We start from the raw sequence: 26284 nt of genomic DNA, 5'->3' as shown, positions 1-26284 counted from the left end.
GGGGGCAAGGGCTGGGCCCAGGGGCCAGTTCACAGGGCCCTCCAGGCAGGGAGGCAGTCCCCAGTGGCGGTCCTCCTGGCGCCCAGCTGCAGCAGGCCCCCCTCAAATTAGGAACAAGAGAGAACATTTTACATGGGGTCACAGGCCCTTTTTATACAGAGGTTTCCTTTTTGTCAAGGTGCAGGGAAGGGGCGAACCAGATGCAACTGGTTCCTGAGCACTTTGTTTTGCTCAGCCCCTCTCCCTATTCACAGAACAGGCCAGGGTCATCAGTCGCACCACAGGGGGCGGAGCCAGCTTTGTGTGGGGGAAAGCCCAGCCCTATTCAGGTCCCAGGTGTACTCCTCCCACTCATCAACATGCAGATCTCTCCACTCACCACTGGGGAAGACCCATCCTGACTCCTGGAGCCAGGCACACCAGCCAATCACAAGCCAGACAGTCACTTCATATTTACTACACAGACATGCCAGCTTCTAGAAGCGGCACTTCTACACTAGACAAAACCAAAGGGAATGATGGACGGAGTGTTGACCATTGCAAGCACTCACCCCCAGTCAACTGATCTGGGTTTAATCCATCACCGTTCTTTAGCCCACTCTGCCACCCCAGTTCAGACATGTCCATATGCAAATCAGTCGGAACCTGTGCCTCATGGGAACAGTCCAGCCCGAACTTCCCTGGACCGGAAACAAGCTTCCTAGAACCGGTTTCTGGCATTTCAGCCGGCTTCAGCCAGGCTTGCTTGAATCCAGTGGCAAAGTGAGCAAGGGACTCACGTCTGAGCATACCCTGCCAACTTATGGCGAACAAAGCAAAACCAAAGGGAATGATGGACGGAGTGTTGAACATTGCAAGCCCTCACCCCCAGTCAACTGATCTGGGTTCTACACTAGACACAGTAACGCCGCACACATCATCGCGCAGCATTCAATCTCACGAGTTCGCACATACCAAACTCGACCCTGCACTCCCCACGCACCAGAAACTACCATGGACACACACATTCCTCATGCATTCCTATGGGAGGGCAGGTCAGTCTCACTAAAGACATATACAGTGCGTACGCACTCTCCACTGGGACACAGTGTAAAAAGCACCTAGAGGCCTAAAACCCCTTACACAACAGAGGGGAAAAAGCTAGGATAATTGCAAAACGTTTTGGGGGTGAACCCGCCAGAAGGGCCAAGTCCAACAGTGTTTAATCTCTTTTTAGTATCAAGTTTGCACCTTCCAACCAAATGTTTACTCTGTTACTGCACCATTATAATTGCCTTTTTATGAACACCCTATCTTATCAACCATGCACTACTGCTCCAGCAGCTAAATGTTACTTTGCAACGTCATAGGTTGGAGGACAGCATGGAGCCCTTGCAGTTCTTATATCCTTTCTGTTGGTTCTCCAATGGTGCTGAGTGACAATCGTCTGATAGTTGGATACTGTCAAGTTTTATTTACGGTGCAGTTTTACATTGTAATGATTTCTAAAAATTGGACAATAGTTTAATAAAGCTAACATTTAAAAACCTATCATTTTTGGTTGTTTGGAGCACGGCGGAATTTGAAAACACAACTCAATCACTGGTACATTCAATCCGGCTCATCTAGCGGTGACAGAGGTGCCAATAGGCCAGTCCAACACAGTCACTGAATGAAACAATCTAAGCGCCCTCGGCATAGGGCATGATCTAGAATCCAAATCTATGAATCAGAGCCTCAATGGAGTGAGATAGAAATTGAATCACGTGGAACTCAGTGATAAATCTCACTGTACTTTGTACATCAAGGTTTTGGCGAAGAGAGGAGCAGCCCAGACCGCTGACACCAGGTTTGTGTGAAAAAGGCTTTTTTATTGAAATAGGTGGACATTACAACATAACCTGGGAATTTGCCTTACAAAACTATAACCTCATTATACATTTTTAATAACGAATGATAAGCTACACCTCACCCCTAAAATATCCATACTCCTCCATAACAACTTAAATCATCAACAAAATACTTGTATCAGAGCTGATCAACTGTAACTGGGACCTCTAAAATCCCTTCCATTTTTTCTACCTCTATCAACATTTGAACCCATTTCACTTCCTACCTAACTTCTTAAGTCATCCAGGGCTGAACTTGCCAACTTGTTCCCTTTCAGGCCTGAACTGCCGCTGACAAACAATAAACGTATGTAAATCATGGCAACTTCTTAGCAAACCGCCACCCAGAAAAAAGGTTTTGGGGAGGGGAACAAAAAGAGGGGAATGAGACTCCACCCTCCCCTTTTTTTTGCCCTTCCACACCCGAGCCTCCTGCTTGCTCCAAGGGAAATATCCCCAATCATTAAATACCAGTACTTTTGCCAAAACCCCCAATCACTGAATACCCGTTACTTTTGCCAAAACCAACTTTATCTGCAGCTAGTATAGCTCCATTCCCATAAAGTACAGACAGATGGGCACCATCTACTCTGAAGAATTGAACATCCATGTAACAGAGATCCGAATGATCTCCTCAACCAATACTGGTGTCCCTGCAGAAAGAAAGTCTCTCTTTATTTAATATTCTCTGAGTCTTATCTATGGCTGAGGGCTTGACAGCCCCACGCCAAAATCTCATGGGAATTAATTTGGTCCAAAGGGTATGGCAGCCAGCCCATAACATATGATTCTCCCTCAGATCCTCCTTCATGGCTTTAATAAGTACCAAACCCTTCTGAACCACCAAATAATTTTCCTCTATATGAAGAAGAATCACGTCTGGACATGTCCCTTCCACTATTCCACTAGAAGCCTATTCAGACAATGAATCAGCTCCCTCTATCGCATCCCCCCTTTCCCCTCCCCAGTGATGGAGTATAATGACTTGTTGAAACCCAGATTTGCACTGTGGCTACTGGCCCTAGCTTGACACTCCTCCCACTTCATGAAGGAGTGGTCCACAATCCAGATGTTCATTCCCGCCGCCTGTGGTCCAGGTACAAAACGCTAAACCGAAACAAAGTTGACAATCTGCACACCTACTTCCTCCCTTCTATTGGCCCCATGACATATCTATGAAAACAATTCAATGACCATCTACCCAGCTCCATGATGCTCCCTTGACCCCAATCCCGCTGCCCCACTTTTGAAGCTACCCTGACCTTTGACTGGACTTCCTCTATGAGGGAGAGTATAAATTGCACAACATCCTCTACCCTCTTCCATTCCCGCGACCTCCACGTGGCCTCCCCACTAAAAGCTCAACCCAAGCATGATAGTATGCTCTCCTTGTGGAAATAGCTAAAGACTCAGCTACCAATTGGAGCATTCTTTCTCTCCTAGGGACCAAAACCAATGGAACTTCTCCCACTGTGAATGAGACAAAGCTTCGGCAATGTCATTGTCCACACCAGCCACTTGTCAGGCTATAAAAATGATGTCTACTCTCAGGCAGTGCAATACAAAACCTTTCAGCTGCTGCTACAACTGTGGCTCCCTGGCAGACTGCCTGTTAACTACATGCATGACCGACATGTTGTCTACTCGGAATATACCTCTCCTGTGTGTAGCTGTTCCCCCCCATAGCACCGCCACCACTACCAAAGGGAAATATTTTAGGAAGGCAATACTTCACCTACCTTCTTTTCATGTCTCAGCCCAATTTTCTGCGCACCAATGACCTTGCCAATAAGGCCAGAGTCGAAACCTCCCACTGCATCTGAAAAGATTTGGGTGTCCAATTCCATGTCATTCAAGGCTGCCAGTGGAATACCATTGAAGGATTGTAAGAAGACCCTCCACATTTTCAGATCCTCTTTAACATCTGCCGACAACCTGATATGATGATGAGGAATGAGCAGTCACGAGACAAATTCATCCTCTACAGAAAGTTCTCCCTACTCTCACTACCCTGCTGGCAAAGTTCCAAAGACATAACAAGACCTGCACCTCCTTAACAGTCACCTTCTGTTTACCCCGCATTGTATTCAGCAAGTTCTGCATGTTAAGTTGTTTGTCTTTGAGCAACCATGCCTCCAGGGTTTTCAAAACCCAGAAAAGATAAGACTGTACTGGGACCCAGTTGTCTTCTGTGGGGCCAATGGACCACCCAAGTTACCCTTGAGCTACTGGAATCGGACGAGCAATTGCTGGCAGTCTCCGGGAGCACCTACAAAAAATAAATCATCCAATGTGTCATATGGTCGTGCCTGTGAACCAAATAAATAGCCACTGAAGAAATGTGCTAAAGCACTCGAATAAAGCACACAAATTGGAGCAAACCTTTGGGAGCGCTATTTCCATGTACCATTGTCCTTCAAATTGAATGCCCAGCAGTTGAAAGTTGGCATGTTGTCCCAGCAACAAACGGAAGGCAGATGTAATTTCGATCTTAGCCATCAGTGCTCCCTGTCTCACCCTCTGCACTAATGTCAAGGCCACATCAACAGGTGAATAAGTCACTGAAACTTGTTCAGATGGAATTAAAACATTAACTGACTGACCCTCTGGCCAGGAAAGGAGTTGAACTAGCCTAAACCACCCTTGTTCCTTTTTAGGTACCACTCGGATAGGGGACACAATGAGGTGCTCCATAGGTCAATCCTCAAAGGGTCCCACCATCCTACCTTACCAAATCTCCTTGCTTAGTTTCTCCCTCACCACTTGGGCCTGGTTCACACACTGACTTCACATTAGCCGCCCAGCAGCACACCCTACGTTTGTCATTATCATGTCAAAGCAGGTGACCATTGGATGTCTACCTGTGCACATCGAACATTCATGTTGGAACTTGTACACAGTCCTTTATTGTAGTCCTAACAACCCCACCCCTCCCTGGGTGGGGCGCCCCTGAAAGTCTAAACGATTGGCAAACCACTAGCCGTAAAAATTGTTTCACCAAATTTTGCCGGGTCCATTGTGTTTTGCCACAGGTCATTGTCCAGTTCCAACCATTGCGCGTCTGGGTCCACGGTCACACGATCATGAAATTCCTTGTTGGACTGGACCAAAGCATAACCCTCGTAGTTCAACTGTGCCTTCCTGATAACATCTATGTTTTAAAAGAGTGCTACTGACCTCCCCTTTTGCTTTTCACAGTAAATGAGGAATGCCACAGTCCAGTCCTCTATTCTCACTGACACCCTCAGCCGGTTTGACAATTCTAATTCTTCCTCCATAGAACCTTCCTTGGACCTCAGGTCCCTATGGAGGGGTTTCAGTATTTCAACATACTCCCCCTTCCAAATCTTCACCTTCGTTAACTGGATAAGGTGCACCCCAAGGGCTTGGATGTTCCCATATAGGGCAGCTTCTTGAACTTCACCTCTTTGCCCTCCAGCTTATCACCTGATTCTGTTGTTGTTTTCTATCCCCACCAGACCCTGTACCTACCCCTGTGTCAGTGACCTGACCCAATGTACTAGCCTGGTCTTCCTTCCCCTTCCCTTGCTCTTTAACCTCCTGTATTCTATCCCCTGGCTTCGGTATGGCATTGTCTGCGTGCACCATGGGGTCCTCAGTGCCCACACCAGTGTCCCGCACATATAGCCCTTTCCTTAAGTGGGCCTCCCCACTGTCTTGAGACTTCCTAGCCTGGACCCCAATGGACGCCATCTTTAGACAGGCCACCCCACCATCTTTAGGTGGGCCTCCCTGCTTTCTTGAGGCTCCCTAGCTTTGAACCCTATGGACACCATTCTTGGGTGGACCTCCCTGCTGTCTCGAGCTCATTACCCTCTTGCAGCCCATATTTTTTAAACTTACCTGGTGCCAAGGTCGGTGTCCATTCAGAGGCCCCCGCTTTGCCATTGTCTGCTGCCCACAGGTCCTAGCCCGTTCTCCTGGGTGCTGCTGGGCATGTGGGTCCTACAGCACACTAGGTGCAAAAGGGTTAGAAGAGTCCCCCTTAACCCCTTCCTGCCACCAGTTTTGAGCTTCTATCTGCCCCTCATTATCATCCCTCAGTGCCCCTTCCTCCAGACTTTCTTCCTCATTATCAAGCATGGACATCTCAATCTGCGCCTTTAAATCTCTGAATGTAGTACTGTTTATCCACTTCTGATGGGGCTCATATGCATGCAAAATATGCTCATGTGTTAATCACCAGGATGGCCAGACCTTGCCCTCCCCACCTTTCTAGCGATGCAGGGCACATAGTTCCGTAGTCCATCCTGGCGGAGGATGCTCCCAATCCTTCAGTTCCTTGCACCGCTGAGACAACACCAGACCTTCTTGGGGAAGCGATCTTGTTGTCCCCCAATGAATTCCAGCCAGACACACAGGGCAGCGCTGTGTCTTCTCCTTGGGACCCTCAAGCCGAATGTGACTCTCCCAAGTTGGGTCCTCCGAGTGACACGCCAACCTAAAAAATTAGAAGTAAGGTCTGGTGTGCTGGTAAAAAACACCCCACTCTGGACCTCCTCATCTGCCCCTCTCCCTGCTTCTTAACTTAGCCTACTGCCTGCTGGCTCACCTTCCTGCAGAGAAGGAGCACCCCTTCATGGCAACTTAACCCATCCCACTATATTTGCCTTCCCATAAACTCTGCTCAGGGGCTTCCCTGCCCAAGCACTCATAGTCGTGGCCTGAAAGCATCTGGCAATTCCTCTCCCTGAGCCTCTTCTTCACCTGCGCTCCATACCAAATTCGCCGGCAGAGAGTGTCTAAGGACCACTGGTTCCTCATGGGGCCCCTGAAGAGCCATCTGGACCCCCCCTCCCATTTCACAATGCAAAGCTGATTTGACCCCCATGGGAGCCCGTTGCAGCCATGTATCACTGCCCCAGTCAATTTGATCAAGGTCTGCTGCATATCATACACCTACATATTCCTCTTGCTCCCAATCACCAGTCTCCTCCTCTCTATCCTGCGCATAATCCTCCCTAAAGTCTATCTGGGCATCTACCTGCCCAGTCTCCTCATCCTTGTCTGGCCAAGAATTCTCCAGTGCCATGTCATTGCCTGTAACACTGCAAGCAGCATCATCAAGTAATACCCCCCCCCCTCGCTCTAACTCTGCACTGGTGCAGCCTCACATACATGGCCTCATCAAAGCCCCTGGCTTGCCCCTCCCTTTGTATGCAGCCACACGGTCATCGACTTTGCCCCCCCCTTACTGAGAACCACAAAGCCTCACCCAAGCTTGGGGAGGCCTTGTGACATGTCACAGGCTTTGCCAGAGCTGAGCGGGTGCTACACTCCTGTGTGGTAGAGCCAGCTGCATGCCGCAGCAATTTCCCATAACTGCCTGCCCTGCCCATCACCTGGGGCTGCTCGCCTCATACGGGAGCGGCTCCACTTGCCTAATTTCTCCTAAGCTGCTGATTGGAGATGGTGCTGTGGTGAATATGCGACCCCTTTGGATTCTTTACGGGCGGGCCGCCCTCAACCAACTGGCCAAGTTGCCCGCCTCCGCCAGCAGCCTCATCACCTGGGCAACCTAGTCCTCCCCTACACACGTGGATGCTGCCATAGTAAGTTGGAGATTTACATTTATGCTAGCCTAAAACACTAAGGACATAGAGTGCACTAAAAGGCCCTAACAACAATGCTCCTACACAGGTACCAGCCACTGTGTCACCAAGATAAAATGGTGGCTGGTACCTCAACATGGCACAAAAAAAACACAAACCCCTGTGCAGTCGCTGGACTGCTTCACTTCCCCAAAAATCCCAGGGGGTAGACCTCCCTGTGGTCAGCTGCCCCCCAAGTCCTCATTAGAAAAAGAATAATGCAGAGGAGTAAAACCACTGTTTGGGTTCAATGCTCTAAGATAGAAGACAGCCACGTTTGAATATTATGCAGCAGGATGAGATGTGAAGCAGTGTCCAAAGCAACAAGCCCTTATATCCAGCAGGAGAAGAAAGAATCATTCTGAGATTGGCTGTAACTGCTTGGAGAGCAATTCATATTTAATCTGCGATTTAATTCCCTAATAGTTGTATGACACAAATATTTTTCTGTATGCAAAGTATGTAATACATCCGAATAGGAAAAAATCAGTATGATTATTACAAATATTAATTGATGTGCAAATATGATGTGGTATGCATTTCAAAATGTGATAATACAGAAAAAAATATTTTATCTTAAATGAATAAATTCAAAACGTTGCAGTGGTTGAAATCCAGAGGGGTCATTGCTTGGACATGCATAATTAATATTGGATTGTCTGGGCCATTTCTAATGAAAAAGCCCTTCACTGTCAGGGAGCTGGGCTCAATATAAATAACTCTAATTTAATGAACTTGTGAAAATGGCTGGATTTTCTAAAGGTGATCAGAGGATAATTTGTAATGACATTTGAAATTCCTGGATCAAGTGTTAGCATATGCCAGTTGCTCTGCAGGTAGTCCTTAATCTGCTTGCATGTGTTGAAAAGGATTTTCAGTTTTAACGTTTTCAATTATTGCGCCGGTGTGCTTTGGCACTAAAATATCCTTACTGTCATGGCTCCACATGCTGGACCTTCAGTAATGACTCAAATTAATTGCAGGCGTTTTTCAATCAGAAAAATTTGCTTTAAAATGCTCAAATTCAGTATAGGCCATTGCCCATTTCGACCCACTGAAGAGGGATATTTTTCTTTACATATGTGTTTTGCCCATTGTTTAAGTTTTTCAATATTGACTTACATAAAGTACTATTTTGGGGGATATCCTAAGATTCAAGTTCTTCTATTATGCTCTGCTCATTGCATGGGCTAACTTCAAATTACTTCAGATTATTGGCATTGATCTTCCAAAATTGGAAACTACCCAAGAATCTTCACTCAGGTTCCAGTCCATATTACAATAAAATTGATAATATGTAATATGACAATATAATATATATTGTATTGATAATATAATGCACCCACAGCAAGCCAAGATTCTGATATTTGGATCTTGCAGGGCACCATGACTTTGTCCTAACACACAAACCCAATAAAGAGTGTGGCATACAAGGGCACAAAGGTAGTCTATAGCACAGGACCCTGCACCTACAAATAGAATCACCATCAACTGGAAATCCACTGAGTGAATATATTAAACTGCATCCTTCATCATTTCTGTATGCTATGCAAACATATTTATTTGGTGTCCAGAAAAATGGTCGTCACTATGTGTAAAAATGTAAATAAAACAGATGACATTTTGCACATTGTCCTTGGGACATCTCATCAGCCCTTGACACATGAAGCAAAGAGTGACAGCAAATCTAACCACAAAGAAAGACACATTTTCATTGAGAGTGTCTCTTTCCTAAACAATTGTGAATTATCTAGGATCTTGTACTATCGGAAGGATATACACAACTAGACAAACAGGGACTTATTATAAAGAGGACACATTCTTCCACACTGAAACCGGTTATTTTTTCTTATGCAGGACCATTATAAATGCTAATGGAAGATCTTATTCATTTGTAATAACTCGTATCATCAATAAACTGTTCTGATACTTGTGCTCACTGTTCATGGTTATCCATGAGGGCAATATAAACCCTTTGCCTAATTCTTAAACATCCAATATTCTCACATAAGTCATGTGCATTTGGCTTTGTCATTCTTCTTTGATATGATTGTACTTAGTGTAGCAAGTACTAGTGTACTTAGTGCAGCAAGTAATGATTGAACACTTCTGTAAGTTCTGCATTTCAGCAAGATGGAAATGATCAAGGTAATGCCCTTCGTGCATGAGGGAGCTAAATGATCATTTAAGTTTAAAAATCCTTTCTTGTTTATAGTGGTGTCTCAGAGTTTGTGTAAAATCCTTCTTGGTTGGATGGGGTGAATGATGATTTAGGTTTAAACCTACTTTCTTGAGTAATGCTTCCATCTGTCATACTGACTATTATAGGAGAGTCACCAGACATATGATCAAGCACTTCTATCTAGCACCATTTCTCATAAAGTAACATTGACAGATTCTGCAGACCTGGATCTGTGCTAGAAACCATACTTTTCTCTTAGAGGAATTGGTATTCACTTAAGACGAATATACATTCACTATTCCAGTCATAGCGTCTGAGGAGAGGAAGATAGAGGGAAGCCTTCCCACTGTTTTTTTGCACCCTGAGGCGTGATGCTCCTGTAGTGCGGGAAACATATTGTGGTGCTGCTGATGGGGACCATAAACCACAGGTCCTAGCCAGTTCCTGCCTTGGAGAAGCCCACCCACTGCTTTTCTGCCCCCCAGAGGCGGATGTATGACATTACAACGCATACATTTACATCGCGGTACATTACATCGCGGTTTTTACAACGCAAGTCGTTACAACGACTTGCGTTGGAGGGCGCTGGACTTAGGTGTAGTATAATTTACTATTCCAACTCCAGTCTACGTACAGTAGGGAAGGTGTTGGATAGTAAATTATACTATTCCTTGTCCTAGAGCGCCATCTAGCGCAAGTCGTTGTAACGACTTGCGTTGTAAAAACCGCGATGTAATGGCATCACGTTGTAAAAGTTGCGTTGTAAAGGTTGTTTACCCCCAGAGGCACAAGGAGAAATACCGCTCAGAGTTCCCCAGCACAGGACACTCCCAGGTGATCGCTCAAGCAAAGCCTGGGTCACGACCAAGCCTGTTTAGTCCCGTCTGTGGCCAGAAGATGCTGAGCTGGGCTACCCCGCCCCTAAAGATTCCGTGTCTGCTAATTAGTACAGGTTCAACTTTCTGGTGCTGCTGAACTTTAAACGTAATGTAGCTCCCTGGCCAAGGGGGCTTTGTTTGTGAGATGAGGCATTTGCTTCTGACGGTATTAAAAGATGGGAAAGAGAAAGAGAGAAACGGTCATTACAATGGACATAAGGCCAGGGACACAGAAGACTATTCTGACTTTTCTTATCAACACTGTAGAGGTGCTGTCAGAGGAGATCAACCAGTTTGAAGATCAATTGGCCACATTTGTTTTAAATGTTTCTGTAGTTGGAGAGTGTGTAGAAGCCCCTGCTGTGTCTCTGCCTGTTAAGTCATTACCCCAAATGCTGATGGACCCACACCCAGGGATGCATCCTGTCTAGAGTTTTCTAACTCATCTGCCCTTTCTCAGTCGACATTCTTCAGAGGGAACCCAAATCTAACAAATCTAGCAATGGAACTTGTAAACCCTCTTCTCAGCCTTCAGGTGCATAGCCCTCAGGGAGAAGCCTGAAGCAGCCAGCCACCTGGAATATAGGTGTAGCTGCCATAGAGGACCCCCTCTACCCACCTTCGGTGCCTGGTAATGCAACCACAATCTGAGACCCCTTTTCTTTCTTGCCTCGCCAGACTAGAGGAGAGGCTCCAGCTTTGTTGACGTTTAAGCTGCATTTGACAGCATACTAAGTGGACCCCTTATGGTGCAAATTGTGGGACTAGGGTATGCCAGCTGCCCTGTTGAGATCAATTGAGCAGCTGTACACTAACACCTGGGTGTGGGTCTAACTAGGAGATGGCTCTCACAGCTCAAGTAAAAATCCCTACAAAATCAGGGCTGAAGCATGGATGTGTGCTCGCTCCCTTGCTCTTTAACTTATATATTTCCTATTTCTCAAAGTCCCTTTGAGAAGCGAACTGACACCCGCCCAAATTGGGAGTTGAACGCGTGACCCACCTGCAATACACCGACTCCAAACAACGATTGGCCTTCAGCGTCAACTTTCCATCTTTCATGCCCATACTGTCAGGAACAGGCTGGAAAAAAATCAAATAAAAACCATGGCAGTTACATTCGGTCCAAAAACAATCTGTCACGATAGGTATCATCTTAATGGTGCCCGGCTCCATCACAGCTGTTAGTTCAAATATCTGGGTACCTACCTGGACAGCCAAGGATCAGTCAAATCTCAGCTGTGCTCTATGAAAAACGAAGGCTCCAGCTTAATGTTTGCTCTCTCATCCGTCACTCACAAACTGCCAGGACCGAGTCTTGACCATCTTTTCCTGGTAATGAAAGCCATTGTCATCTCCTGATTAACCTACGGGAGCGAAATCCCCCTGGGTAGGGAGGCCACTACGGTGGACAAACTTAGTACTCAAATCTACAAAGCTGCCCTTCGCTTGCCAAAGAGAGCGTCGCCAGCACAAGTAGGACAACCTCAACATCACAAAACGGTATTGGTCCAGAGACAGTTGCTTCTTAAACGTCTGGCACAGGCTTAGCCCTGTGCTGCAAGACTCTATGCACGGCTTAATCTGGCGGGAACTAGAGGGTGCTGGCTCAAACTTGTCATACAGGCAACACCTCAAACATTAATGAATATATTTTCATTCGCCGAGACCTGGGGCAAGCATCTCTCTCACCGGGTCTTCAAAAAACTCATAACATTGACAGCAAAAAAAGCTGTCAAAACTAGAGGATATGGCTGCACTGAGCAAGCGCACTCATGCCCGGTTACTCACCGGTAATATTCATTACTCCGAGTCCTGGTCTTCCCATCCCATTCCTTAACAGTGAGCAGCTAGTCTGCTGCACAGAAACCTATTACCTAGCCGAGATTTTAGCACTTCCCCCAACATGGCACCACCATCAGGTGACAATAAAGGGGGAAGTGTGTCATAGAAACATCCTGAGAATACCAAAGAAAAAACCCAGAAATGAAACCAATCACCCAAAAAATGCAAAACCAGGGAGGGAGGGAAGGGCTCAGGAATGGGACGGGAAGACTAGGACTCGGAGTAATGAATATCACTGGTGAGTAACCGGGCATTACCTCCTCGTCCTGTCTTCCCGTCCCATTCCTTAACAGTGAGCCCATACGCAAGCACACGGTAATTGTAATGAAACAGACCAGAAAATGCGAGAAAACAGGTCCATTTAATCTACAGAAAGCAGTACAAATCATAAACCATGTACAGCAGACAAAACACGAGAGCCAAAGGCAGCCGAGGCCGCCATCCCCAACTGAAGGCGATAATGGGAAACAAACGTATGGGGCGAAGCCCATGTGGCAGCATTACAAATGTCTCTCAAGGAGGCCCCCTTGAACATGGCCCAGGAGGAGGAGACGCCCCTGGTCGACCTACCCTGATCAGAAGAGGGGAGAGGACAGTGGGCAGAACCGTAGGCCAAAACCACAGCACCCTTGACCCAACGAGTCAAGGTGGACAAGGAAGGACGAAGACCCCACCCAGAGAGGCCATAGGGGACAAATAAGAAATCAACCTTACGGAAACCAGAGGTCTGATCCAAGTAGATGCGGAGAGCCCTCAGCACATCCAAAGAATTGAGGACCAACTCCTCCGGAGAGGCAGGATCCAGAAAAAAAACAGGGAGGACAATATCCTCCTGACAGTGGAAAGATGACAACACTTTTGGCAGAAAAAACTGACTGGGACAGAGAATGACTTTGTCAGCGCAAAAGCGCAAAAAGGGGGGCGAAGCCATCAAAGCTCCAATCTCACTGCCCAGAAGTAATGGCCACCAGGAAAAGAACCTTCGCAGAAAGGAACTTAACGTCCACTGAGACCAAAGGCTCGAAAGGGGACCCATCAAGGCCTGGAGAACCAGGGGAAGATCCCAGGCCGGCACAGGAGAGTGAGAGACAGGACGCTGAAGCAAAAAGCTCCGCAAAAGGCGAGCCACCAACGGGGAGACAGAGGACACAGAGGAACCCCGAAAGGCAAGAATGGCAGCCCACTGCGCACGCAGGGAAGAGACAGCGAGCCCCAAGATGAAACCATCCAGCAAGAAGTCCAACACCCTCACAGCCTCACAGGAGGAAGAAGAGAGACCCTTCCCAAGACACCAGGAGGAGAAGTTCTTCCAATGACAGTCATAGGACTCCAAGGTGGAAGGGTGCCGAGACAACTGGAGGCACCGGGCAACCTCAACAGAGCAACCCTGACCCAACAAACTCAACCTCTCAAGTGCCAAACCCCCAGCCGGAGGCAGCGCTGGGAGGCAACCCTGAGAAGAGGAGCCCGCAGAGGGGAGGGACACAGGGGAAACCGCCAATGGGGGCACACAGATAAGGTCAGAAGCAGGGGAAACCAAGACTGACAAGACCACTCTGGCCCCACCAGAAGAACTTCCGCCCAGTCCAACCGAATCTTCGGGAGGACCCACCGAATCAAAGCAATCGGAGGGAAGGCAAACAGGAGCCCCAGCGACCACGGAACAGAGAAAGCATCGATCGCCCATGCCAACTGGGAGGGAACGAGGCTGCAAAACCAAGGAAGAAGGGCAGAATCCTCTGAGGCAAAAAGATCCAGCCAAGGAAGGCGGAACCGGAGGACAATCAGATTGAACAGTTCCGGGGACAGACACATAGTCACTGAGGAGGGGAACACCCCGCTCAAAGAGTCCGCAGGCCCATTCTCCTTCCCCGGAAGATAGACCACCGTCAGAGACAAGAGATTCCTCTTGGCCCAAAGCTCGATCTACCTGGAGAGGAGAAACAGAGACCGACACATGCTCCCTTGACTATTGACATAAGCCCGAACAAATTGGTTGTCGGTCTGCACCGAGACAGCAGGGCCCAGAAGGAGAGGAGCGAACCGCTGAAGAGTCAAGCAAACCGCCCTCAACTCCTTCCAGTTTGAGGACTGGAGAGACTCGAAACGGGACCACTGACCCTGAGCCTTGGAGGCACCCAACACAGCACCCCAACCCACGGCACTGGCATCCATGAACAACACAACCACATCCAGAGGAGGAAGAAGATCGAACCCCTGGGAAAGAGAATGAGGGAACAACCACCATTGGAGATCCACCCGAATCCCAGGTGAGACGGGAATCAGGGCCTCGTAGTCCAGGGAGGCAGGATCCCAGTGCGACAGGACATGATGCAAGAGGGGATACAAATGCAGCCTGGCCAAAGGAAGGAGATGCAAAGTGGACACCATTTCACCCTGACTCCACAACCAGAGACGGGCAGACACCTGGGACTGGGACAGAAGCCAAGAAAGGTGACGAAACAAAGTCAACTGGCGCTCCAGGGAGAGGAACACCATCCCGAGATCCATGCAGAAGAGAGCCCCCAGGAACTTCAGGGACTGGGAGGGCACCAGGGAGGAACTCAGGTGATTGCTGAGGAACCCAAAGGACCCCAGGAGATGACACACCTGGTCCACATCCGACAGAGCCTGAGAAAAAGAAGGAGAAATAATCAACCAATTATCGAGATAGGGAAAAACCTGCAGCCCTCTGGAATGAAGAATACCCCCCAGAGGGGCCAAGAGCTTCGTGAAAACTCTTGGTGTCGATGAAAGGCTGAAGGGAAGCACCCGGAATTGGAAGTGGCGGGAACCCACAGCAAACCGGAGAAACTTCTGATCCGCTGGATGGATCGGGACGTGCAGATAAGCATCCATCAGATCCAGGGATGCCAGGAAGCCCCCCGGAAGCACCAGATGCAGGATGGTCACCATCTTGAATGTACGACGGGGGATGAAACGATTGACCCTTCTCAGATTCAAAACAGGACGCAGATCCAAAGTATCCTTCTTGGAGACCAGAAAGAGGATCGAATAACAACCCTCGCCCCTTTCCAGAGGAGGAACCTCCACGATAGCCGCCTTCTCCAACAGAAGTCGCACACCTTCCAGTAGGGCCTCCCGTCGCAGAGGAAGACGGGGCAGGGGAGTCACAAGGAAGACCGGAGATGGAGGAGAGGAGAACTCGATCCGATAACCCTCCGACACGGTCTGGACTGCCCAGGCATCTGGAACCGACAACCACTGTTGCAGGAAAGATTGAAGGCGACCCCCAACCGGCAAAGGCAGACAGTCATTGTGAAGAGGAAGAAGCAGCGGCAGCAACACTGGCAGGGGCCCGGGGCTTGGCACCTCCAGGGGCCCCTCGGCCATGACCCCTGCCATGAAAGAGCTGTGAAGCACCCCGAGCAGAAGGCCCAAAGGCACACCGGTAGCCAAAACCGTGCCCCTGAGAAGCAGGGCAGACCGGAGCCACAAGCTTGCAGTTCTCAGCCGACTGTTTCACCATCTCTTCAAGTTGAGGCCCTAACACCCCGGAACCCACAAAGGGCAACTTAAGCAGGACCGACTTCTGAGAAGACTCAGCTTTCCAGGAATGCATCCAGACATGACGCCTCACAGCAATCGAAGCACCAGAAGCAGCTGCAGCGTCACTCAAATTGTCAAAGGAAATATCCGACAAGTATCGCACCTGCAATTCCATGAGGGCCAAGAGAGAGGAGGCAGCCTCCCCATCCTGCAAAAGAAGAGACAGGGCCTGAAAATCCTTGAGGAGGGACTGGACCATGTAATTAGAATAGGCAGTCGCCCTGACAGAAAAGTTGGAAGCAGCATAGGAACGCTTTACCGCCCCTTCAACACGCTTATCCACTGCGTCCGCAGGAAGGGGCGTCATCCTACAGGACCAAACCTTGAGAGGAAAGACCAGCCATCAAATTGTCAACCTTGACGGCCTGTGGAAGTTCAGCAGCAAAACCCTCCAAAGGATAACGCTTAGACAGAAAGCGAGGGAAGGCGGATTTATCCACCTCCTTCCACTCAGGATCCAGCACCTTGCGCACAGCACCATGCAAGGGGAAGGACTCAGGAGTCGGCTGGTGATATTGCGTGAAGAAGTCATCCTCCAGGACATCGGACACAGGAGGAGTGAACCCCATATCATCCCGCACATGGGCGAACAAGTCAGAGAGCTCTGCACCCTGAACAAAGCTTCCCCGGACACATACCTCCTCATCAGGACCCAACTCGCCATCAGGAGCGTCCAGCAGATCTACAGACCCACAAGGCACCTTGGCAGGAGGTCCAGCAGCCGCCCGAGCCCGGAAGGCAGCAGCCACCACCTCATTACTCAACAGGCGCAGGGCATCAAGAGGAGGAGTGGATGAAGAGGCACCCGAGTCCATGACAGCAACCTCGGGGATCAGCAATGCTCAGAAACACAGCAAAACGCCACCAGAACAGGCACTCACAGAGGATGGGTGGATGAGGAAAAGGACCCCATTTAAAATAAATGAAGTCCTGAGGTCCCAAGGTCACACGGGACCAGGACAAGGGGCCAGCGCTTAAAAAAGCAGCCGGCCGCCCACATTTTTGCCCCAGAGAAACCAGCAACAACGCGGACCACTCGTGGCGCATTAAACACCGCCGCAACCCCGCCCTCTAATGCAGGGCTCAGTGGGAATGGCAGGAAGGAACACAGCCGCTAAGGCAGGCCGGGGAGACATCCCCCATCAGGTGAGCACAACCGGCACTAACGGCCGCAAGAGCGGACCGCGACCAAGTCAGGCACAGCAGGCAGCACAAGCGGAGGGTCCAGGGCACACATACATAAGCAAGAAGGCGGCCGCTAAAGCAGGCCGACCAAACAGAAAAGAAAAGAAGGGAAAACTTCCCCCACAGCTCCGCTGGGCACAAGAAGGAAACCGCGAATGCAGAAAAAAAAGAACAGGATGTTTCTATGACGCACTTCCCCCTTTATTGTCACCTGATGGTGGCGCCATGTTGGGGGAAGTGCGAAAAGCTCGGCTAGGTAATAGGCTTCTGTGGAGCAGACTAGCTGCTCACTGTTAAGGAATGGGACGGGAAGACAGGACGAGGAGGTAATGCATGGTCAATAAACAACTCCTACACCTCCAGCAAAAAACAGAACTACATTACCTGTACATACATACCCTCTGTGAACTAAGCCTAGATTAGAGGCGCTAAGACTGGGAGAGAGGAATGTGCAAGCTCACCTCCCGGCATGGCGCCTCCTAAACGCTACGATGCAAGGAGTCAACTCTGCAGGCAGGAAAAGGAAACCCTAATTCATATTTTATGTATCTGTCTTTCATTGTTGCAGCAAAATAAACCTCTCCTCTGCACTGAATTTATTCGCCTAGGAATTCGCACCTGCCGGCAGGAATAGCCAGTCTGAACTCTCCCATCACCAAATTGAATGTCAAAACTGTTAAATTCCTTCAGATGGCTGCGGCTAAACGGGGCGATGCAAAAACTATCTGCGCTACAAAAACTTGATGCTAAGCGCTGCAACCTAACTAAACTTCCTATCTGTCATTGCACACTGCACCTTTTTTTCAGCACGTCACAAGCAAAACTTTTAATACCCTATGTAATCAGATATTGTCTGTTTTTTAAAATCTCCCGGTTTGTATTGTAAAAACGCCCCAATCTACATGTCACAGTTCAAAATCCTCGCAGCATATGGCACTTTTTACTATTCCGTGTGCCTCAAAATAGGTTGGTTCTGGTTTACTCCGTTATTGCGCTTTGCATATAGCTATCTTTGGCGGGCTAAAAAGAATGTCCCATTCTATTCTGGCACTGATCAAAAATGCTGCTGCGCATTTGCCACATTATTTTGTTCTGTCTTCTTTTACAACGTGTCATTGATCAAAAATGCTCCTGTGCACTAGGTATTTTAGATTGTATTGTCTGCTTTTACAACGGGCTGGCATGGGTGCTGGACAGCCCTGTTTTGCACTTAGCCCTCCTGAGTGTATTGTGCATTTTAAAGTGGGTGGGTTCTGGATTTGGATGGCATGCGATATATTCCCAGTTTACTCGGTTATTGCACGTTGCACACCGCTTTCCTGATCGCGACAAAAGTTTGCCCAGTTTTATGTGGCAGCAATCAAAAAAGCTGCTTTGCACTTGGTACTTCATATTGTTCTGTCTGTTTTCACAATAGGTTGATTTAATTTTTGTGTGCTGAATATAGATCTGTTTGTCCTCATAATTTATTTATTTAAAAGTTTTGTATAGCACGAACAAGACCCTGAAGGGTATCAGAGCACTTCACAGTAATGGAAGGGGGAACAAAGTAGGGGAACGTTAAGGTAAGAGAGGCTAACATGTTGAACTAATAAGATTGTACATAAATGTGAGCATTACTTATATTACTTAAAAAGGTCAGGCAAAAAGTTACTTAATAAGTTAGTAAGACAGAGAATCCTAGACATTAACAGTTGAGAGGAAATAAAAACCAAGAAAAAAAACCACCAAAAAAACACGGACATTTAGAGAATAGATGAGCCATGATCCAGTTAAGGCAGGGACTTGGTCATTCGGATTGTTTTTACTTTCTGTTTGTTCCAGATCTTGGGGGCCGCACCCGAGAAGGCTCTAAGTCTTGTTTTCTTTTTTGCGAAAAGTCTGCGGTTTGAGTAGCAATGAGGTAGCACTTCTGGAAGGTCTGCTACCACCTGATAATTCCAATTTTTGAGCCAGGTATCCAGGTGTTTTGAAATGGGGGGCTTCGTGCATCAGACAAGCAATCTGTAGTTGTATTCTTACTTCGTAGGGTAACCACTTTAAAGATCTTAAGGCTGGGGAAATGTGCTAATTTCTTTTAGTGTCAGTGATCAGCCTAGCAGCGGCATTCTGTGTAGCCCTAAGTGGGGCTAAGGTATATTTGGGGAGGCTACAGAGCATTGCACTTCCATAGTCTAGCCTAGGTAGGACAAGTGCTTGTACCACCTGCTTGAAGTCCTCTTGAGGGAGGAATGGTTTTAGGTTTCTAAGTGTCCTTATTTGGTGATTTGCACCCTTGCACATCTTACTAATATTTTTCTTCATGTTCAAGTGTGAGTCCAGGGTGATTCCCAGAGATTTTGCTGAGTCGATGATAACCAGGGAGCAGTTGAAGGTAGTAAGGTGCTTCATCCATGGGTCAATCTTGAGGGTGTCAATCTTGAGGGTGTGCTTAGGAGGGGAAATGAGAAGGAATTCTGTTTTGGTGGTTATCAGCAAGAGATGGTTTTCAGTTAGCCAGTTTTGGATAATCATCAGGGATGAGTTGAGTGAGATGAGGTCTTCAGACGAATTGATTTTCAGATAACGTTGCGTGTCATTTGCATATATATGGAAAAGAATGTGCATGGCTGATAGTACATTCGCTAGTGGTTTCAGGAAAAGATTAAAGAGTATAGGAGAAAGGGCAGAGCCTTGCGGGACCCCCATGGAAACTGCAGATGGGTGGGATAAGGTATGGTTCACCTTAGCTCTTTGGGATCTATTGTGCAGGGAGGAAGAGAACCATGGCAGAACAAAGCCAGAGAGGCCCATCCTGTGTTCCAGAATAGCTAGAAGATTGTTGTGATTAACCGTGTCGAATGTAGAAGAGAGATCAAGGAGGATTAAGAGGCAGGATTCGTTATGGTCTAGCATGTTTAAGATATCATCAATGATGTGGATGAGTGCCGATTCAGTACTGTGACCACTCCTAAAGCCAGATTCATATTGATTCAGGAGATTGAAAGTCTCGATGCGTGAGCAAAGTTGCAATTGGATGCATTTTTCTAATAGCTTAGCCAGAGTAGGGATGTTAAAGATGGGGCGGAAGTTGTTGAGATCAGATCTGTTCGCATCAGGTTTTATTTAGAATAGGTGAGACCTCTGCTGCTTTTAGACAATCGGGGATCTTGCCTTGAGATAAAGAGGCATTAACAATTTTAGTCCAGAGGGGGATGAGGGCCTCCTTGATTTTTTTTAAAACAGCTGGTGGCAGTGGGTCGCTAAAGTGATTGGAGGGGTTAATGCTAAGCAGGGTTTTGTAGATGTCATCTTCACTGAGGGGCAAGAAGGAGTTCCATGTGGCCTTGTTCTTAGCGCTAATACTGAGTGGCTTTTGAATCACCGGTATGACAGGCTGAACATCTCTCAAGTGGTATAAGAAGGTAGCTAGATCAGTGCAGGAAGGAGAATTATCTGCTGAGTCGATGTGATTGGAAGCTGTCACTGACAAGTTCCAAAAGTTTTTTGGGGCGATTAGAGGCTTGTCTAAGCTGGGATCTGAAGTAGTTGGCCTTAGTCGTCTTGATTTAATCATTGTAGGAGCTTCTAATTGATCTAAGGGCTAAGTGAAAGGCAGATGGTTTTGATCTCCATAGACGTTCCGCTGCTCTTAAGTTGCGCCAATCCGAGTTTAGGTTGACGTTGAACTATGGCTTGGAGAATTTGGAGGCGGTAGTTTTTTTAGTTGTAAAGGTGCTCTTGAGTCCATGATATCAGAGATAGTTGAGTTATAGAAGTCTGTGAGCTCATGAACATCAGTCAGGTTGTCTCAGGGAGACAGGGCATTTTTACAATCGGTGGTAAGACAGTCCGTGTTAATATTCTTGAGGTTCCTTTTCCATTGTTTAATTATCTTGGGCTGGATCTTTTTCTGTATCACCTCCCTATTGATAAGGAAGAAGATGCTGTAGTGGTCGGACCAATCACAGGGAGAAATGGCTACCAATGTGATGGAATTACCTTTGAGGTCCAGAATTTCTCCTTTGTTGTGTGTTGGCCGGTCACAGAATTGAATAAGGTCCATCTCTGCTAGGAAAGCATCAAGACAGATCACCGCTTAGTTATTCTGCTTAGACCAGTGAAGGTTGAAGTCACCGAGGTATATTTGTGATAGCGAGTGGTCATCATTGGAGGCGATAATTTCTATTAGTTGTTCGATGAAGAGTAAGTTATCGCCAGGAGGGTGGTAGAAGGTATGTAGTTTACATATTGGGAGGTGGTTAACAAACATGTTTTTTTGGTGATCTGCAAATAAGTAATGCAAATTTCAACCGAATTGGCAAGTGTGATGCAGGGGGCTGTGTGATATTCACTTGCTTGAGATTATCACTATAATGGAGGTGTTTTCATTTTTGTATGCTGAATTTTTGTAATTATCACATGTTTGTTAAGGTTTTAATTAACCGTACAACAAAATTGACTATGACTATGCAGGGGCGACTGGCATGGTTCGTGGGGGACAGGGCGGGGATGGAGGGGGATGCAGGGGGAATCAGGGGGTGTCGCAGGTGGAAAGCGGGGGATGTTGCAGGAGATCACGGCGGATGTTGCAGGGGGATGAATAGAAAAAAAAAGAAACATACCGTTCTGCCGGGTCCTGCATCTCTGCTCCAGCTCTCCTGTCTCAGCTCCAGGAACAGGAAGCAGGTGGGTGGAGCAGATCATGCTTACCACAAAGTTTGTCTCCTTAGCATGGACTGACATTGTAATCTGCCCACTAGCATTTTTCAACCCTCCTTGTAGCCTTTATTTGGGACCAGGACACACTTGAGAGTATTTCCCAGACAGCAGTGTGCTCAAAAACACCCAGAGTGGCTGCTAACAACGATGTCCAACTTAGCAACAGACTTGCCGCCTTATCCACATTAGAAGTTGCAGAACTGACTGCTGGCCATCAATTACACTAAATCAATCAATCAATCAAGGCATTTATATCGCGCACTACTCACCCGGAGGGGTCTCAAGGCGCTTGGGGAAGGGGGTCTGCTACTGCTCGAACAGCCAGGTCTTGAGCTGTTTCCTGAAGGCGAGGTGGTCCTGGGTCAGCCGAAGGTGGATGGGCAGAGAGTTCCATGTCTTAGCCGCCAGGTAGGAGAAGGATCTTCCTCCGGAGGTGGCTCTCTGGATGCGAGGGACGGCGGCGATGGCGAGGCGCGCGGATCATAGCTGGCGAGTGGGTGCGTAGAAGGCGAGGCGGTTGTTGAGGTATCTTGGGCCCAGGTCGTGGAGAGATTTGTGTGCGTGGGTGAGGAGTCTGAACGTGATTCTCTTGTTGACAGGGAGCCAGTGTAGGTCTCTCAGGTGGCTCGAGATGTGGCTGCGTCGGGGGACGTCTAGGATGAGTCGGGCGGAGGCGTTCTGGATGCGCTGAAGTCTTTTCTGAAGCTTGGCTGTTGTTCCCGCGTACAGGGTGTTTCCGTAGTCTAGTCTGCTGGTGACGAGGGCCTGGGTGACCGTCTTCCTGGTCTCGGTCGGGATCCATCGGAAGATCTTGCGGAGCATGCGGAGGGTGTGGAAGCAGGATGAGGAGACGGCATTGACTTGTCTGATCATTGATAGGGAAGAGTCCAGGATGAAGCCGAGGTTGCGTGCGTGGTCCGTTGGCTTTGGTGCGGTGCCTAGGGCTGGGGGCCACCAGGAGTCATCCCATGCGGAGGGTGATGGTCCAAGGATGAGGACTTCTGTCTTGTCCGTGTTCAGCTTCAGGCGGCTCGTGTTCATCCACTCGGCGACGTCTTTCATCCCTTCGTGCAGGTTAGTCCTGGCGCTGTCGGGGTCTCTGGTGAGGGAGAGGATCAGCTGGGTGTCATCGGCGTAGGAGATGATGTTGAGGTTGTGTTGGCGTGCGATGGCCACGAGGGGTTTCATGTAGACGTTGAAGAGGGTGGGGCTGAGCGACGATCCTTGCGGGACGCCGCAGATGACTCCGGTGGCCTCAGATCGGAACGGAGGGAGGCGTACTCTCTGTGTTCTGCCGGCGAGGTACAAGGTGATCCATTCCAGAGCCTGTGGGGTTATCAGAGGGGTAGCAGTCTCTGTAGGATTATATGTTGGAATGTGGCCGGGGTTAGTTCTCTTTTAGAGGACTAATATGAAATCAGTATAATATCATTTGGAATTATCTGTCTGCAAGAGAGCTTGGATGTTCTAGGAACCGCTTTCTTGGATAGTTACACATCCTTCCATGTTCAAGCCATACCCTTGACACATGGTAGAGTTATATGAAGTTAGTTCCCTCTCACGCGACAAACATCCTGGGTGTTTTCATAACATTTTCGCCTAACACCAGCGTCCTAATAATTAAAGTTTATAATACTCCCTCATCGGATAATCTACTAGAGAAAGATCTAAAGAGAGTTTTGTATGAAATTTCTCTGTCTTGGCCCTCCTCTCCTTCGTTTCTGTTAGTATGGGTTTTAATATACATCCCTGTTTTACTTGTGGTCGCAGTAAGGAGAAGCAAGACATCCATGAGGAGTATGAACAGGTTCATTTTACTCATTCCCGCTTGGGGATACTCAATCTTTTATTATCAGAGTATAATCTTTTTAACCTCCTTACAACATCCGTGTGTAACTTCCCGATTTCGTACCGATGTTTAAGGGAAGAGGTCTTAATTCTGTTATTGATTTTGTTTTTGCATCAACCTGTTTAATGCCTTTACTTACTGAGTTTAAGACATAGTGGAGTGGCTGCAGTGATCACAACCCTCTAAAAGCAGAATTCAGATGGATTAACTCTGGGGAAAAGGTCATTACCCCATACAGGGAGCCCCTTAGAGTAAAGGAGCAAGGACGTAGAATAGGGTGGGACAAGATTGTCCTGGAAGATTTGTTCAGGGGCTTGATACACTCATGTGGCGATGACTTCGAGGTATGCTTCCAATCAGACTAAGGCATTTTTCCTCCTTATCAAATATCTGTAAAGAGGTCCAGTTGGCCCTTACGAGACAAACAAGAAGGATGGAGAAATCAGGTCCTAAATAGTTTGATACAGATTGTTCAAAGGCCCACACAGACCTCATGAAGGCCTTGCATCACAAACCATGAGATAAGGGTGAAGTAGTGGAGGCTAGAAGTAGTTATAAGAATTGTAGGAGGCGGACGAAGGTGCTTAAACAGGAAACATGGGATCAGCTAGTGACTGCCTGTGAGTTAGGAGATTGCCCTGCTTTCTGTAAAATAGTGAATCAGCCCCTTTCAAATAGACAGTGGTACCAGATGTGTTTCATACTATTCTGAATAAGGATTGGGTCACTAATAGGCTGCCCCTTAATTACATGGATTTTGTTTTTCACATTTTTCAGCCTAAGCACCATTGTATATGTCTTTGTCAAAATTGTTTTCAGATCCAATTTGTCCATAAAATCAATAAAACAATCTATCAAAAGTGCAATCTATTGTCTATATATGCTATGAGAACTGTATAGTCCATGTACAGTAACGTTTGGACTGGCCTTTCTAAACCATTGGAGCGTCCTTGCAATGGGTTAATAAAACTGCTACAACTACTTAATATATAAAATAAAAAGGAAAGGGGATAAAATACAGCCCTGGCGGACTCCTCTCCCTAGCGGAAAGTGCATGGGACATTCCCTATTGGTGCAAAACCTCCCTGAGGCTGCCAGACCAGCATGCAACTCAAGCGGAAATATTACGAGGGCACTATCTACCTCCGTTTCCCCCAGCACAGTCCATAACAGATCTATCTACTGTGTCAAAGGCAGAGCTGAGGTCCATGAACGCCAGGTGAATCCAACTATTTCCTCACTAGTGTGTACATAGCAATCAAAAGGTAAAGATTAAGGTTCTGTTCAATCGCCCTTTTTTTTTTTTTTTTAAACAAATTTTATTCGGCAATTCTTCATTGAAAATAACAGTTCCGTACAATTCCCATTACAGTTAAGGTCAAAAGAATTTGCACTTCCCCATCCTTATCGTCCATACTTTTGTCATTAAATGTTGGTGCAATTCTTATATTAGAATGCGTACCTCTACCTCCCTACTCCCACAATACTCCATCCTATCCTTCTTGCAGTACAATTTTGTCGCCATCTTCTAATGAAAGGTCCTAATGCAGCTCAGTCAATCATATATAATCTAACAAACTAATCCCCCCACCTGCCCTACTCCTCCCCAGGCGTGTCATGAATTGTAGTCTCCGCATGGTCTCTGATTACAGAGGATGTCCAAAATACCCCCATCTGCCATAGTATATCCGTAGTCCTATGCCTGTAGAAGGGAGAGGGGTTCCAGTCTCCCCATCGGTTTCTTCCTGACGCAAGAATGCACTGTCAGGGAGTATGGATTTCCACCACTTCCTCCTGGGCCTTCCCCTGTGGTACCTCCCCCTCCTCAATCTCAGGAGTCTTTAATAGGTCTACCAGCGCCATTCATGCTCTCGCTGCCTCTAGTGTTTTGTCACTGCCATTCTTCTTCACTGTTCTCAATCTAACCGCCCCCTCGCATTCTGCCCATTTCAAGAATTCTTTCCTCCACCTGTGAATATTAGGGCCCGCTGCGATTTCCAGTGGCTAGTGATTTCGATCATTGCCAACACCAAGCCCAAGTCTTGGAATTTACTTGTCACTTTATTTTTTTGAGGTGTGGGGTACCCAATGCAGCAAGCAATGGCCCGATGTTGTTGCTACCTCCTTTTCTGTCGTCTCCGCTAGCAGTGCAGTTACTCCTCTCCAGAACTCACTCAGTTCTGGGCAAGTCCAGAACATATGAATAAACTCAGCTCCCTCTGTATTACAGCGTGGGCATGCCGCTGTTTCTATATGGAAATACCTATTAATACAGCTCAGCGTGAGGTATGCTCTATGTAAAACATAGAAGTGCACCAACTGAAATCTAGAATTTCTCGTACTCTTATTCACTCTCTCCACTAGCTCTCTCCACGCTTTCTCAGTGATCGGCTCACCCAAATCCTCTGCCCACTTCTGGTGTATTTTGTTCAGGGTAGGAAGATTCTCACGACGAAGTCTCCCATAGAGGCAAGTAACCGCTTTGTGTGACTGACAACTCCAAGATATGGTGGGTTCTACAAGCCCCCCTCTCCAGTTCCTCCGTATTGCCGCTGTGAGGGCAGCGTGTAACAGGGAATCTCCCCCAGGAATGT

At 47.6% G+C, this 26284-nt stretch overlaps 1 protein-coding gene across 1 annotated transcript in view; it reads right to left on the bottom strand.

The window, feature by feature from the left end:
- Positions 1 to 26284, bottom strand: part of LOC146833945 (uncharacterized) — a 747002-nt gene that overhangs the window by 680650 nt on the left and 40068 nt on the right. Inside the window, exon 2 of the mRNA XM_085600111.1 lies at positions 11544 to 11623. Within this exon, the coding sequence (XP_085456237.1) occupies positions 11544 to 11608 (65 nt within the window). The 5' untranslated portion in view covers positions 11609 to 11623. The remainder of the gene's footprint in view (positions 1 to 11543; positions 11624 to 26284) is intronic.

Source organism: Triturus cristatus, chromosome 4_2, assembly GCF_964204655.1.
Source record: "Triturus cristatus chromosome 4_2, aTriCri1.1, whole genome shotgun sequence".
Taxonomy (NCBI): domain Eukaryota; kingdom Metazoa; phylum Chordata; class Amphibia; order Caudata; family Salamandridae; genus Triturus; species Triturus cristatus.
Note: the sequence above shows the minus strand (reverse complement) of the source record. Positions and strands in the feature narration are given on the sequence as shown.